Source organism: Vipera berus (genome assembly GCF_964194415.1).
Source record: "Vipera berus genome assembly, chromosome: 1".
NCBI classification, from domain to species: Eukaryota; Metazoa; Chordata; class Lepidosauria; order Squamata; family Viperidae; genus Vipera; species Vipera berus.
The window spans coordinates 311,694,577-311,711,329 of NC_138202.1; the positions used below are offsets into that span (position 1 = coordinate 311,694,577).

The 16,753-nt window shown below is 36.1% G+C and overlaps 1 protein-coding gene across 1 annotated transcript in view; it reads right to left on the minus strand.

Moving 5' to 3' along the window:
* The window catches only part of PROX1 (prospero homeobox 1), a gene marked incomplete at both ends in the record, with an annotated part of 58,600 nt that overhangs the window by 23,548 nt on the left and 18,299 nt on the right, over positions 1 to 16,753 (minus strand). Inside the window, one exon of the mRNA XM_081315959.1 lies at positions 14,742 to 14,936. Within this exon, the coding sequence (XP_081172085.1) occupies positions 14,742 to 14,936 (195 nt within the window). The remainder of the gene's footprint in view (positions 1 to 14,741; positions 14,937 to 16,753) is intronic.

Below are 16,753 nucleotides of genomic sequence, written 5' to 3' on the forward strand. Positions count from 1 at the left end.
TAATAATCTTCAATGTTTTGATCAGAAAAAAAATCAGTACTGGATCTCTGCTTTCAAAAATTAAAATAAAGAGTCCCAAATTTAAATGCTTCATTTTTATTTGGGTAAATTAATTTTTAAAAAGTTTAAAATGCCTGTTTTAATTTTCTTACCCTGATTGAAAACATACTAATGCATCAAAGGCCAGAATATTTTAAGGGATTAAAGTTTCAATGTTTAATAGATTAATTGATTAGGTTTAATTGATTAAACATAACAAATACTTTTAAATATTGTAGACATCAAACATAATTTTAGAATAGAACTCCTATTTTCTTCACATGACAGGGGATACAACTCTTCAAAAGTAGTATACAAAGAAAAGAATAGTCTTTTTTCAACATTACATGAAAATTTAATTTGTTAAAACTCATTTGACTAATTTACCAATTTAAAACAAAAGTATAGTTCTGTAAAAGGCAAATAGGAAAAAACCATTAAATGTAAAATAATTGTATTATTCATGCATATAGCATTACCTATAAGAGTAGAAGGGAGAGTCAAAGAAATGCAGAGTAGCTAGGGACAACAGAGGTCACAATTTTATTGTAAATAAATCAACTACCAGAATAGATTTTGGATTAAGATGTTCACTACCTCAAGGGTAGTAATATAAGAATAGTGGCACCCAGCCCTTGTAATGGCTAGCAAATGATATCAAAGAGCACTCTGGAGAAAAATTATTGTACCTGAGGAGGAACATGTTCCACAAAAACTTTTTTAGTACTAACAGGCCTTGAAAAGATTTTTTTTTAAAAAAACAGACAACGGACCAATACACATATCTAAAATTGTAAATGAAGCAGAAGCAGAATGCAGGTTTACAAATCAGCAATTGCTTGTATGGCATTTTTCCTGCTAACAACTCAGCAATGCTCAACAAAATATGACCCTTTCTGTACGCATATGTGCATGCACTGCATGTTCTATATAAAGCATAATATAATTTTATATAATATATTAATAGGTATTGGAAATTATGCCTGAAGTGAAAAGTGAGAACTTGATTGAGCTCTATGTCAGGGGAAGGAAGGAAGGAAGGAAGGAAGGAAGGAAGGAAGGAAGGAAGGAAGGAAGGAAGGGTCACTTTAATAAAAAGGACAGGTTTGCTATTCCAGAAAAAAAAGCTATGGCCTCATTTTGCATGGATTTTGTTTTGCTTTGTTTAAAAAAAACTATAGGTAGTTCTTGATTAGCAATCACAACTGAGATAATATTCCTATTTCAAAGTTTACATTATAGAGATTGCTAATTTTAATCTCTCCTTATACCATATGTGTAATCTGAGCAATTCCTTTATCATAGTTTAATTTAATATGATCTTTTATCCATTTTTTTCCTAATCTGTATGTACTTTTCCTAACTCTCCTGACATAGTCAATTTACTTTTGGATATATTGGAAATTTGAATAACATTTCTATTTCGCTGGTCATTGATCTCAATAAAGTTATCTGATCTATGATCACTATGTGAAACCACAATCTGGTTGCTCAATAAGGATTACCTGTTATAGGCTCTGCATTCTGAAGAAGTTTGAAAACTCCTGATTTAAATCATTTATAAGCAGAAGGCAATAAGTGTTGTATTAGAGAAGTTCCAAGCGGGAACGTGCCATTTTAAGTAGATGGATGGCTCCATTCTCTTGAGTTGACTTCCAATTATTAGCCAGTAGTCTTGCATTCATTTCAAACCGCACTAGAAAGCAAGACTGAGAAAAACACTTTTGATCTTTGATGACACGCTCATAGTATACTGCTCAAAAAAAATAAAGGGAACACAAGATAAGACATCCTACTATTAAATACAGTACATTGTGTTGTTTAAGTGTTCCCTTTATTTTTTTGAGCAGTATACTTTGAAGGACACCCCTGACACCAAAGAAGTGTAGACCTCTTGCTTCATGGCATTGCAGCCTCTTTTATAGAGGCAAAAAAAAAACACCAACAACAACAACCCTCCAGCAGTTGCTGTTCATTGAAGAGGGGCATGTCAGGATTGGTCAAAAGAAGTTTCTAAAGCCTACCGGTTCCTCAAAAAAGAGATCTTAAATTTTGTCATCACTGAGATAATGATTCCAATGGGCAAGTAAAGCCTTACATTCCAACTCAAAAAATAGCAAGACATCATCCCATCTCTTATATGACCTACTGTGAATCAGCAGTATGTTATCTGTTGCCATTCTCTTCCCCCATCCATCCCCTGTACCTAGGAATGTCCTGCTCACCTTTAAAGCATTATGCTCAGATCATCTTTGAACAGTAACAGTATGAGTGATCACATGAAGCACAAGACAGCTACATTACTTATACTCACGCATATCATTAAGGCCTAATGTTCTTCGAATCTTGCTCCTGCAGCTCCAACACTCAGGAGGAAAGCAGCCCATGTGCTATCTATTGTAACCCCTAATCAAACACGATTCATTTTCAAAACACTTAGCAGAAGTGTTCACATCAGGTCCCATATTGCAACCATGAGAACAAGATATTCAGAAGTTTTCTGGGGAGGAGTATGAAGAAGCTACAAGAGGGAGCACCTAGAGACTATGTTCCACTCTGTAGCCATGAGCATTTTCAAATGTGTGCTGAGCATGATTATAAAATGGAAGTCTTTATTTATTAAGTGAGTAGAGGGAAAGATATTAGGGAGCTCAGGCTGAGGTACAAAAGGTTAACTTGCTGTCGCCTCCATTTTTTCTCACAATCCTTTTAAGGGAGAATTGTGAGCTCAGGACATCTGGAGTTCAGGAAAACAGGGAGGAACTGGGAAGATGAATAAAGGCTCATCATACAGCACAAAAGAACAGAGCAAAAAGAAGCCTGGGTTTGGGCATTCTTGTCTGGCAAGGCAGGCAGGCAGTAAGGCTAATGAAGCATTTGCAATATGGGATGTATGCCAGCGTAACAAAGAAGATGTGCATCAGCTCTGCAGATGTGCCAAAGCCCCCAGAGCAAAATAATGACATAATCACCATCAGTGTCACAGGCCAGACTGTACACAAGGTGACATGGGAGGGAATAAATAAGAGTCTTTAGAGGCATACAGCACACAGAGAGGAAGAAATAGCTACAGCCATCAGTGCTGCCAACACAGAGATAACATCTTATAAAAGTTGAAATTGTAATATGAAATGCTAGCAAAAGAAAATTTCAACCAAGCTAACCCTTGAAAGTGTGGCTTGTCCTTAGACTCTTCCTGATTTCTTAATTCTCTTTGCCCCTCATTGCACACAAAATGAAATGTCAGCAGAATTCAATATTTGCCAAGTTCTTCTTTGTAAGAATGATGGCAAGGAGAGAAGAGAAGGAAGGGAATGAAGTATTGAAAATAACTTTTATGTCTAATATATATCAAAGGCTTATATGCTTCTCCAAGTAAAATAATCCCCCAAATCAATTTTGAAAATTAATCATTATTTTTTTAAAAATATGATTTTTCCAACTACATCTTAATTATGGTTACAAGCCAGTATATTCTGGGCAATCCTGACTTCAATAAATTTAATAAGATCATTGGACTTACAAAGTCAGCAATTATCAAAGGAAGTTTATTTTCAGTAAAATATAATAGAAATTCAGTAGAAAATATTGAAACATGTTCAACTGAAAGAAATGGCACTTAAAAAGAGTTACAGGAAATGCTTTATATTATATTTAACCAGTGACTACAAGAGTTAACGGGGTACCAATTCAAATGTGTAATAAACTTTAAGAAGGAAAACATACTATATAAATTAGTGATTATGTTCATAGCAAAGAACCTTATTTCTATAGAGCAGTGTTTCTCAACCTTGGCAGTTTAAAGAGAGGTTGCCATCCAGTTCCCAGAATTTCCCAGCCAGCACCTTCAAGATGGGGTAGCTAATCAGAGTGATCAAAGCTGGAACTAATATTAAGGAGGTTCCAAGAGTAGATGGGACCATCTCTTTACTCCTTCTCTTGTCATCCCATTTTATTTTTCCCCATGCTTTCCAGCAGGATAATATGGAAGGATTCTATTCTTGGCTCAGGATCTGAGCTAATTGCATGCCAAGTATTCTCAGCCCATTTTCCATTTCAGATCCTCCCAAATTTATTTTTTTCACCCTTCCCTTTTCCTTCCCCTTGGAGAACTGCAGGATGCCCACCTGTGTTAGACAAGTTATCTTGGAAGTATAAACTCCACTAAATTCATGGTTCTTGATCCCACTAACTTATTGAACAGGCAAAGGCAAATTGTTATTTCAAGCTAAGTTCCTGATAAAGACTTACATAAGTAATATCTTTGTTATTTGTACAAGTTTTGCCTAAATGTTATCATAATTACATTGTTGAATAATAGTGTGTGGCTTTTATAGCAAAAATGAAATCCTAATGCTTTATTGCCATGCTCTGTAAAATTTTGAAGTCCTTTTGGAAAGTGAAAGGCTGATGTTTGGTTTCCCTAGCCCAGGGGTCAGCAACCTGAAACAGTAAAAGAGCCACTCAGAACTGGTTCCCTCACAAAAGGAAAAACTGGGAGCTGCAAAAAATGTGTGTGCATGCACATACATGCGTGCATGCGCAGAACAGGGTTTGACTGAAGAGTGGAGCCAAGGCGAGATATGCACCTACCCTGCATATTTGAATTGGTTGGTTGAACTTTTTTAGTCCCACTTTTTTTTTTGAACTACACATAGCAGAGGACTGGGAGCCGCAGGAGACGGCTGAAAGAGCTGCATGCAGCTCCGGAGCCACGGGTTGAAGACCTGTGCCCTAGCCTTATCTCTCCCACAGATTGATTGGGCATTATTTGTCTATACAACTCTGGATTCAAAAATATCTGCTCATGTAGGTAACTACTGTGACACAGCATTTAAGTTGCAAGGGAGATTCCAAGCAAAGCTCTTTGCTTTAGGTAAAGGTAAAGGTTCCCCCGCACATGCGTGCTAGTCGTTTCCGACTCTAGGGGCCGGTGCTCATCTCCGTTTCAAAGCCGAAGAGCCAGCGCTTGTCTGAGGACGTCTCCGTGGTCATGTGGCCGGCATGACTGGACGCCAAAGGCGCACGGAACGCTGTTACCTTCCCACCGTAGTGGTCCCTATTTTTCTACTTGCATTTTTACATGCTTTCGAACTGCTAGGTTGGCAGAAGCTGGGACGAGTAGCAGTCGCTCACTCTGCTACGCGGCACTCGGGATTCGACCCGCCAAACTGCCGACCTTCTGATCGACAAGCTCAGCGTCTTAACCCACTGAGCCACCGCGTCCCTTTGCTTTACTAGTGTCTTTTTTGACGTCTGATTCATGAAACTTTAAATTTAAATTTTAAATTTTTATGATCCATTTTGCTTCACTCTGCTAGCCGCGCTTGCTTTGCATACAGTAAAAAAAAACCTAGAATAAACCTGTTGCAGGATGCTTTATATAATTACAATTCATAGTGAGCTCAGAGGTACAGACTGTGTGCACTTATACATGTGTAATCAGGAATAAATCCTACTGAATTCAACTGGGATGGGAGCAATTTTGCAGGTAAGTGAGCATATGATTGTGGCCTTAGCATTAAGCCGGCTAGTTCACAACCATTTCCCTATTGTAATTATGAGAATTTAACAAAATGTCTAAAGCTCCACTTGAATATATATATATATATATATATATATATATATATATATATATATATATATATATATATATATATTGAATGGATAGCTGATTTGATATATTATTTAATGATATACCTGTTCCCAATCTGTTTTCTTGATGTAATCTTCACTGTTATATGAACAGCACTACTGCACTTCAGCCCCTATTAGTATTGTTTGATATACTTTTACATCTTCTCTTCTGACCAAATCTTAGCTTACTAAATCCATCAGGGAATACAATTAAATATGTATATCATTCTGTTATGTTGTTGTTCATTGAAATAATTAAGCCACAGAGGATTCCAAATTAATCACAGAAGGTAAAACAGTATTAATAATCTGGTTAGCAAACTCTGGTTTATTTGCTGTTTGATAGATATTATTAGGCTATTATAATTTTAATTAGGAACACTTTTCTCATGAAACCTGATAAATAGCAAAGTATTTATCATTGATAGTTTCATTAACTATGATAACTACAGGAAAGACAGCTATGTTCCTTTACTGTAAGATACCTCATTTCCTCCATTCTTTGAATTAAATTATGTCCATATAGTTTAGTGATTTATTGCAGTATTTCCCTGTATTTCACTAGTCATTCACAAGAAACCATGTACTGAAGAAAATACTTCTGTTTTAATGCACATTGGTCTATTTCCATGTAAGTTATAGAGGCAAATTCAGTGACGTAGCTCAGCTGCAACCAAACATCTTGGTCATTTGGGCTGTTGCTGATTCACTAGAAACAATATTTGGATCAAGAGTGTCCATGGGGGGGTGGGAGGGCAGTCAAAACTGGCAAGATAGTAATTGCTGCAGTGTGATCCAAGCACATTCATTTTCTATGTGTGTTAATATCACTTGAAAGTACACAGAACAGGACTTTGATTGTGCTGCAGTAATCGCCATCTTGCCTGGACTGAACCACTAGTGAACTCTTCTGATTTGGACTGTGAGATCTCTGAAGAATTTTGCGGAATGCTGAATTTTGAAAAAGCTAGCCAAAAAAAAAGAGAGAAAGAAAGAAAGAAAACGTGTGTGTACAATGTGTATAATCCTTTGCATACTGGACAATAGCGTCTTACTTCAGACAGAGAAAATATTTACTAATGGCAGTTTTTATATATAAACTGAAGATTCCACAGTGGACAATACTGCCACTCTATCTTTGAACATGGAATCAGGCCAACTATTTCAGTGCACAGCTATAATAAAGAAACTCCATATTCCCTGTGATATTTCAACAGCATTTTGGCAATAACAATGAATTTAAACCTTAAAAAAATCCTAGTATTTATGAGAGCAGCCTATCAGAGAGTCTGCCTGCCTGCCTATCTATCTCAGGCCAATGCTTCCATTAATAAGCCATTATTTTTTTCTCTGCCACCGTCCACCACAAGTCTATCTTGAAAGGATGCTAAAAATAAGAGTGAAATAGTGCTTATACAGCAGTAAATCCCCCTGTATTGGTTTACTCCTGAGAAAATGCAGATGGGACGGGAGAGGCACCACAATGTTTTGCCTCAGTGCCCAAGTGGGAAAACATGAGGAAAAAGTTCTAACGATCAAAGTTGCTGAAGAGCACATAAAATGGCTCTGCTGCCTATGAAATGCAAGGCAGTTCTGAAAAGGGTTCTCAGAACTTTGCAAGGCCATTTAATCCGCAGACTGTGGCAAGACAATGATAAGTTTCCTGCCGAATGCAACACCTGCCACCTGCAGTTATGGAAAGGCACCCTTGCTCTCAGCTCCTATTGATAACCCTTTTGGTGTGAAGCAAAAGAGCTGAAGGAAGGAGAACTGAAGGTCAGACAATAGCCCTCGTCTCTGAACTCTCCTCAGCTTGGAGGAACCATTAATTATGAAAGCCTTAGGGGGAGGTCTACACAAGAGAAAACTCGCAGCAGTCCAGATCTGGCTTGCCCTGTTTGTTCAACGTCACCCAAAACAACCCAGAGAACCTGTGGGTGAGCAGGACTTTGGGCACAAAAGTGAGGAGACAAAGAATAAGGGGCTTTAATGCCTACCAGGCCATATATACTTTTATTATCAGTGCAAAACTCTCCAAATGCAGAACACGCCTATTCTGCCTTCCCCACCCAGCCCCCTTCCAAAAAAGCCACAGGGTAGGTTACAGCTGGAAACAGCCTCAGAGTGGCATTTTAAAAAGGATGGTCTTTTTCTCTGCTTCCCCCTCCCCTTCCCCTCTCTCCACCAAATCACTTCACAGAGGCAGAAAAACAGACAAACACAAAGGAGTTTGAGACTTTTTCTCCTACATTAAATAGAGTAACTGATAAGGTCAGACATATGATACCTAAAGACATGAATCTGTGAACTCTTGAAGTCAAAGGACTTCTCTGTGCAAAGGAACAATCTTTCAAAGGAAACAGATCACAGAACTCCACTGAATCCCCTTTAAACTTTATGAAGCAGGAGGAGAAAAAGCTCTAAGTAGGGAAGCCTGACAGAAGAGCCTTGAACTCTTTTCTGAAGGAAAGATGAGACCCTCACTAGGCTGCCACAAACATCTTTTTTTTCCTTCCGAAAGGCTCTTCTGAACTTTGATATGTGCCAAGACACCACCATTGAAAGCTGTATAATTATGTGCTATAACCACTGTAGAAAATGCTTTGTTCACCTCAACAAAGAACAATAAGCCAAGTAAAGTGACATTACACTGTATCTTTTTCTTTAAGAATGTTGAGAGAGGTCACGGAGCATTATAAGTAATAGAGATGTTGAGTAAGGAGATTTAAAACTTGATCTTGCTGTGCTTAAATGTAACTCAATGACCAAAGGGGGTGGGGGAGAAAGAATTGTAGGGAGTTATAAAATCTAACCACGTCAAATCGAACAGACCAATGATTTGGGGGTCTCTTTCTATATAGTAACGAACACCTTGATTTCAAGGGGAACAAACATCAAAATAAGACAGCATTTTGACTCAAAACTTTATCAGATTTGGTAGTCCACAAATAACTCTGCATATATGTAGATATATGTATGTAACTGTTGTGTGTGTTTTTCTTTCATATGCCGAGTCTAGTTCAGTTTAGGAGGACTCCGATTAAATTTATGCTTTATACCACCACTTCATATCCTTGCATAATTTTTATATCTTAGAATTTGGGGATGCAATTAATTAGCTGACAGAAGAGTATTTCGTACTAAAAAAATAATATTGCCTAAAATTCCTTGATACAGTTACAGTCTGTATCAACATGCATGTGTTTTAATGGAAAAGAAGGGGAACAAACAGCTGAAAAAAATTTAGTCCATAATTTTTCTATACCTCAGTGTTATCCATTATTAATCTATCAAGAAAAATATATTCACAGACTTCAATATATGAGATTTACGATTTTCTGGTGGAGATAATAGGATTTTTATGAAGAATAATAACAATAATACTTAGGAAATAAATGACTTCTGTTAAATATTTCCTATTTCTACTTTTTAAAATAATAACAGCTATTGCAGATGGTTAGACTATCTTCAGAGTACTTAAAGGTCTCCAAAACACATCATAGCTAAAATTCAGAACCTAACCTTTTCTTGGAGAACATAAATGCCTATGAAAATGAAGATTTTTGGTCTAAACATGTTCAAAGATGTTTAAATATATGTAGTTATTTTTGTTGCATTTCAAATCTTCTTATGCACCAGTAGAATTATCACTTTTAAGACATGTACAATGGTGGAAAAAGTAGGGGAGTTCTAATGGAATTTTAACATTTGTTTTAGCTACATATTCAACCTGTGTTTCTTTCTTTTCAATTTTAAAAATTAATTCACAGTTTTTACATTTTGTCTTCATTTTTTAAAGAAATTTCCAACCTCTCCTTAATAATAACATAAATAAAAAAATCAAATCTTGCAGCACAATATTTTATATATAGTATATACATATATTACTAGGTTACTAAATTGCTGTAATAAAATCTGCATACTTTAAAAGTGTTAAAGTAACGGCAATGTTGTTTGTGTGCTTAATAAATGAGAGGGAAAAGAAATGGGCAGGGGCAGACAAAAGTTAAATTTGATTTAATTTAAATAAAATATATTAGTACTATTAGCCATCTCATTTTTGGCAGGGGCACTGAAGGTTTGCATGTAAAGCTTTCAGAAGCTGCCAGTATCTCTGGAGCCATAGACTGAGTAAGCACTTTTGTATATGAAGTTAGATTCCGTCTGTAGCACCTCCAATTGTTAAATAGATTAGAAGGCAGGAGTGGGAAAAACCTCTCAACAGATTGTGAAAAGCACCAACAAGTCACTGGATCAACAAGAACTCTCTTTGTAAAGGAAGCTTCATTGCCTTCACAACTGTGAAAATTATGACACTTCAGTATACATTTTTTTAAAAATTATTTATACTGTGTAAGCTGCCTAGGGTCACACTTGTGATTGAATAATAAATCTCTATTTTTTGTAGTTCAGATATGCTATATGTTTTTATATTTGTATTCTATTTATGATACAATATGTACGAATTGGTCTGGAGATCACTAGAAGCTTTATTATTTTTTGATAAACAATTCCTTAAGATGGACAAAAATGTAGTTCTTCTTCTCAAACACAGAAACTCAATTCCTGAATCAGAGTCAGAAAGGAGGAAATGTTTCCTTAAATGTCATGGAGTTTCTGTTATTTTGCAGTTTTGCAAATGCCTCAGCTGACTATAATGAGCGGTCACAAAGTGGTCACTTATTAAAGCTACTGTGTCCTTATCTTCTTGCAACTATAAGGCTGAGTCTATGTTGATGGAGCCAAAAGAAAAAAGAAAAAAGAAAGAAAGAAATGAGCACTTGGTTTGTTAATATAGTAACTTTCTTAAGTTATTGATATCTGCAGTAAGTAAGCTTTTGTATGTCATAGTATCATCATGCAATTGACACAAATCTGCATCCCTCCTCTCATGTGGATTATGTAATTCATGTAAGTCATGACACATATTGTGGCTCCTTGCAGAGGGCCAAGACCTGACTTTATGAAAGATTTTTGTGATTCTGAGATACACCTACATACTTTATCCTTATTTCTTTAACATTGCATTAAAAATATCCAGTGCTTTTTTTGTAAAAGAAAAAGGTGCCGGAACTCACATGTGTCATACAACCCACCTTGCCTACCCTACTAGGTTCCATCCAAAAAAGGTGCCGGAACTCTGTTCTGAGCATTCTATGACAAAAAAAGCCCTGAAAATATCTATTATAAACATTAACTTGGTAATACAAGAAGAAATAAAAAACATTTATGCTATTTAAAATAGAATCCATACATCAGGCCTGAATTGTGTTAAAAGATAAAGCAATAAAAGAATAAGGGGGAGAAACTTTGATGATGCTAAATATAGGAAATGCTCCCTTTGCTCAGAGTATTCAGATCCAATTTCTGCTAGTGTGGCAAGAACGCATACTTCCAGATTCAGTGATATGCATTAATGTCTCTTCAGAACAATTGCAGGTATCCTTTTTAAAAAACAAATAAATAAATAAATTGCCATTTAAAAGAACAGTGCATATTTGAAAACACTAATGGCAAATCTTTTCCATATATTTAAGGATCTCAGTTCCAGTAAAAATACTTGCATTGTGGGTTACTGGAATTATATTTTCATGGGACAGAATTCAAATCTCTCATTCATGAAATTCTTTAGATGATTTTAAATCAGTCCTTTTTTGTATTTCACAGGGTTATAAAAATAAAATGAGGGAGGAGGAAGAAAAATGCATGCTACCTTATGATACTTTAAGGCAGGTAGCATACATAAAAAGAGAATAAATACTATTTAATATAGTGAATTCTGTATTAAAGTCTAGGATTTGTTTTATTAAAAACAAACAAACAATGAAATTGGGAAATTTATTTGCCTGAAACTGAAGGATAGGAAGTATTATATGAATAAGTCAAAGACAAAAAAAAAGCATTTCAGTATTTAGTTAAATATAATCTTGCATCATTTTCACACTGAAGAGTTATTTTTAGAATAAATCCTGCCAAGTAATGAATACAGCTTTTATTTTCCACAATCGTTTCATCTCTGAAGGTTGCACATAATGGGTAGTGGGTCATTCCCCACATAGTCATCTGTATGCATATGGACATAAATCATGTACACATGCACTTTGTATACATAAAAAGTGTTCCCCTTCTATCCAGTTACTTTGATATAAGTGAGATTACTGGAAGGAAAGCTAACATCACTGTTCTCCTCTCAGTTCCTCTCTGTATATTTTCTGACTCATGGATATTGTAGGTCTATTCTCATCAGAACTATTATATCTTAATTGCAAAATTCTGAACAAGCACCAAATAGCAGCAAGGAAGTAGGTGGTCATCCAGATTTTTTCAAGGTAGCTATTCTAGCAGTAGTCAGAAATTCCTTCTGGAAAAAGTCATCTTTGTTAAAGCTTTTGATTATTGCGATGTCCAGCAACAACAATGACTGCTATATACAAAACCCATAGTATTCGATATTTTGGATTTGCACTGAAAAACTCTATGATTGTTTCTCCTTGCAGAAAACCCAAGTGGAATATTGACAGATAAAGATTAAAAAGGTAGGTGGGAAAAGGGAGACTTGTGAACACATGAAGAACACTTATTTTTTTTTCAACTGTATTCTATGAACAGCTGGAAGCTGAGTGTACCTGGCAGCTTTACTTTTACAATGCAAGTTAAACTCATTAGCCAAGTAAAGCTTTGTTTCAACAGATAAAAACTAGTTAGTATCCATTTAGTTATTGAAAAAGAAGCCATAGATATTTTTTTTTCCAAAAAGTGTTTGGACATAGCTATAGATAGTTATACCCAAACTCCTGAGAAAATGTATTTGATCTTAAAAATGCTATCCTTGCTATCCCCTGAGCTGTCCTTTTTCTGTTTGATAGGGTGAGATGGGATGACATGGGATGGGAACGGAAGGGAAGGGAATGGGAGGGAAAGGAGTGGTTTTACTTTTGATTTTGGCCTTTTCTCCTAATGGTTTGTAGTCATATAAAATCATAGGAATTGCCCACCAATTTTTGGACTTATCTAGCACAAAGCAAGCAATAAAAAATTGAATCTGGGTAAAAAACCCTAACTCTTGGTTAAAAAAAAACCCCCATCTGTAAAACTATGAGACAAAGTGGCCAGTCCTATCTTCAATGACAAGTTCCATGGTTTAGATCAGGGGTCCCCAATACAAAACCATGCACCCTCCAGTCCGTGGAAAAACCTCTCTCCATGGAAACAGTCGCTAGTGCCCAAAAGGTTGGGGACCTCGGGTTTAGATCACTGAGACAAAAAAATATGACTAGAACAACAGTGTTGCCTCAGTTAGGGTTTTCAGAACTCCCTTAAGTGAGTAGGAGCAAATTATTTCAATGTTTTTGAGTTTTATGGGTTAAAGGACTGTTTATGATCCCCTCAAAACAGGTCCTAAAGGACCTACTTACTTTGTGTGACCTTTATACTGATATAACTTCAGAATTTTTGCTTTAGGCTGTGCCACGAGGAAGCAACATTTAGCTATTTATGCTAGCACTGGTATAAAAAAACATCCTGTTGAAAAGTTAAGAACATATAGCAATAGATGGTCTTGCAAATTGCGAAACAAAAATCATTCATCCAAAGTTTACATTATTATTAAAAATTACAAGTATCCTCTCTTGAAAAACAAAAAAACCACCACATTTTGTTTCACTTTTCAAATTTTATCCTCAAGAGAAGCACAGTTGATAATTGCAAGATCATAAAGTAGGAGAAATTATGTATAAACATGCACTGTTCTAACTTAAATGCTACGTGCGCTGAGACCATTTTAAATGAGAAAAATTGCAAATGAAATTTGCACTATAACTTCTTCTAACCCTTTCCTTTCAATTAATAGCTTTATTCTTTTTCTTTTATAAATATAATGATTGATCAAGTGTCATCAAGTTGTTGATCCAGGCACCTTTATTAAATAGCAGCAATATAAAAAGACCCTGGAACCAGGTGATCACGTTAGTGACACTGGCATGGACATCAATTAATATTATGTGAAAGAAGGCACTGCTAAACCTTTCCTATATTTTTATCAAGAAAACCATATCGCTAGAAAATATGAAATGTATTGACTGCTTTTCAAAACAAAATTTTGAATTTGGCTTACAAAGATGTCAATTTCAATATTAGCAATTTCAATCTCACTAGCAAAAATAATTACATATAAACATAACAAACATACATATAAAGTTTCAGATATGTTGATGATGGCCACCAATTTGAAAAGAATTCTGTTTAATGCCTAACACATATCTTACTTCCATTAGGAACAGAACAGAATCAATATCACCTTCTGACCAATATAACATTGTATGTATGTACAATATTGTACAATAAATACAATATTTAATATGTTTGTTTAGTTCATGTCCAAATATTGCCAGAAGACCTCATGGCCATACCCTTACAACTCTCTTGCCTTACCTCTGCATGAATCTATCTGGATGTAGCAAAATGGCATTGTCAGCATTGAGGAATTTGCTACTCTAGGTTTAAAGAAAGTCAGCACGTTAGCAACAAAACCTGCTGAGCTGTTCCCTCAGTGGCTAACTCATGCTAGTGGATGATTAGCCTATAAGGAACTTTTACATTGAAAGGCCTCAAGCAGCAGAATGCATTCCAGAAATTTCAATGAAATTCTCCAATGATTTTGATGGAACTGAAGCACAACCAACCTTTTCTGCCTTAGGTTTCTTTATTTGTTTTGCAAATGGGGTGCATTTTCCCTACTCAAAATATTCATTTCCAAGACAACCTCATGAGGCCTGGCTTTTTTGATAATAATGTAAGTACACGTATCTGACATTCAAGTAGAAAATGTCGGAAAAAAAGGAGGTGGAGTCACCAAAACTGTACCTATTACAAGAGAGAACTTTCCCCCATTCTGACAAGGCAGACTAATTAGATTTGTCTTTATGGATCCATTTCATCAATACCCGAGATGAGCTATATCCAATGAAGAGACAAATGAAAATACTGTGAAATGCTGTAGTTGTTTCCTGCCCCTCAATTATCCATAAACCCAGGGGAGGGGATGGAATAAAAAGATCAGTGCGTACCTCAAAGTCATTTGCTTTATTGTAGTGCATGTTGAGGGCTCTGTACAGCTCACAGTCTCTGGTTATAGACAGCTCTTCAGTGCTTGTTACACCATCATTGATGGCTTGACGTGCATACTTCTCCATCTGAATGTAGTAGAACTCACGGAAATTGCTAAACCACTTGATGAGCTGAGAAGTAATACATCTGTTGAACTGTTAAAGTGTAAAGAGTACAAAGGATTAGATCATTGACATTTCCTCCTTTTCCTCCCCACAGCATTCTTACATCCCTTCCTCTTCCCTACCCTCACAAAGCTCATCTTCAAAAGCTTTTAAACCTGAGGGATAAGGAGATACAAGAGGTTGAGTCAGATGATATAAAAATATTGCACCAAACTTTTAAATAGCAAAATACTCTTTGAGTCTCATTCCTGAAGTTGCTATCCAATGCACTACTGTCCTACTAGACACACATCAGGCATGGAAAATATTTCAAGATTTCTAGGCACCACTATCAAGATTCTGGCACTTAACCTAGCAGGTGCCTTGGATTTTCAAGCTTTGTACAATAGCCAAAGCATCACTATCAATAGTAAATTAATACAAGATCCTATTGAGGACATTTATGGAATGATGTACAGGGAAAAGTGGAAAGCATGAGTTGTCTATTATGTCATATTTTTTATGGATCCCCAATTAATAAGAGTTGAACATTGTACAAGATTATAGATTTTGATTTTGAAAGTTAAATGATGTATATGTAAGGCAGAACAGAGAACATATTTTTCTGATTAGAGTAATGTGGGGAACATGTCCTTCTGCATATAAAATTTAAATTTTTTTAGCTCAGTAATGCATCACCTTAACTCATAGGGAATAAAACTAACATGAAAAATGTTGGTATCTTTCAGGATGAGTTTTCTTACTATTTCCTATGACCTTTGAACTGAAGATGTCATTTAGGCTATGCTGCAGCTGATACCCTCTTATTGACAGCCTCTTCTATGTGTAAAGGACAGATGCAACTCAACCTGCCAAGTTAAAGCCAATAAATCCATAGCTATATATCAGGCAAGCTGATATACTATCCCCTGCCTTTTGTCATCACAGGCATTCACTTCCCCTGGCCCCCAGAAAGAGATGTGCATTAATCAAAAATCAACAAAGAACACTTATCAAATGCTGGCCATGAGGACATCCAGGCCTCCAACAAGATGACAGCTAAAGTGTGCATTGGGGCTGTAATTACTACACAGAAAGTTGTTTCCATGCTAGCAAAGATAATAAACGAATGAAAATTTATGGCAGAGAATCTAAGCAACAAGGAAACAGAAGCAGGGAGACTGGTGTTTCTCCCAAAAGGCCAACTTGCATCATAATTGCCATGCAGTTGCAAGGGTCCTTACAGATAATTGACCAGAAAATGATTAAGTCATCATCAAATCGCTTCTGCTTGCAAGAGTTCAAACATGTACTTAACCTATCCAAGAATTATATTTTCACTGTGTGTCTGCTCTGTCTCTATTCAGCCCTTGCGGGGAACCTGATTAAAAAGACAACTGAAGGACCCCTGTTATCTGATCTTCTGGTTACCGATTTCAATAGAACTTAAACCCATTACGATTTGCTGAACTTGGAGTTCTTTCCATTTTATCTCAGTAGTAAAATACATTGTCCAAATTTCCAGACACTGAGATAAGGACTACAGGCCCCTGTGACAGCTTACTGTTCCTTTTTAATTCTTTTAGAATAAGAAACAAAACATTACAAAATGATAGCAGAGTGTGCACTGGGGAATGAAAATTGCTTTGACATGGAGATTAGACTCTTGCATTGTTACAAGACATTGTCTCATATGGACAAGAGTTCTGGAGAGAAGAAAAATAGAAAGAGGTCTCTCCCCCCCTCCCCAAATGGTTGTGAATGTGGATAGCAAAAAAAAGTAGGTACACAAATGTCATTATTTAGCAACAGGATACAAAGGGAGATTTAATATTTAGCGTTGAGACATGAAAATGGGGAGGGGGAAG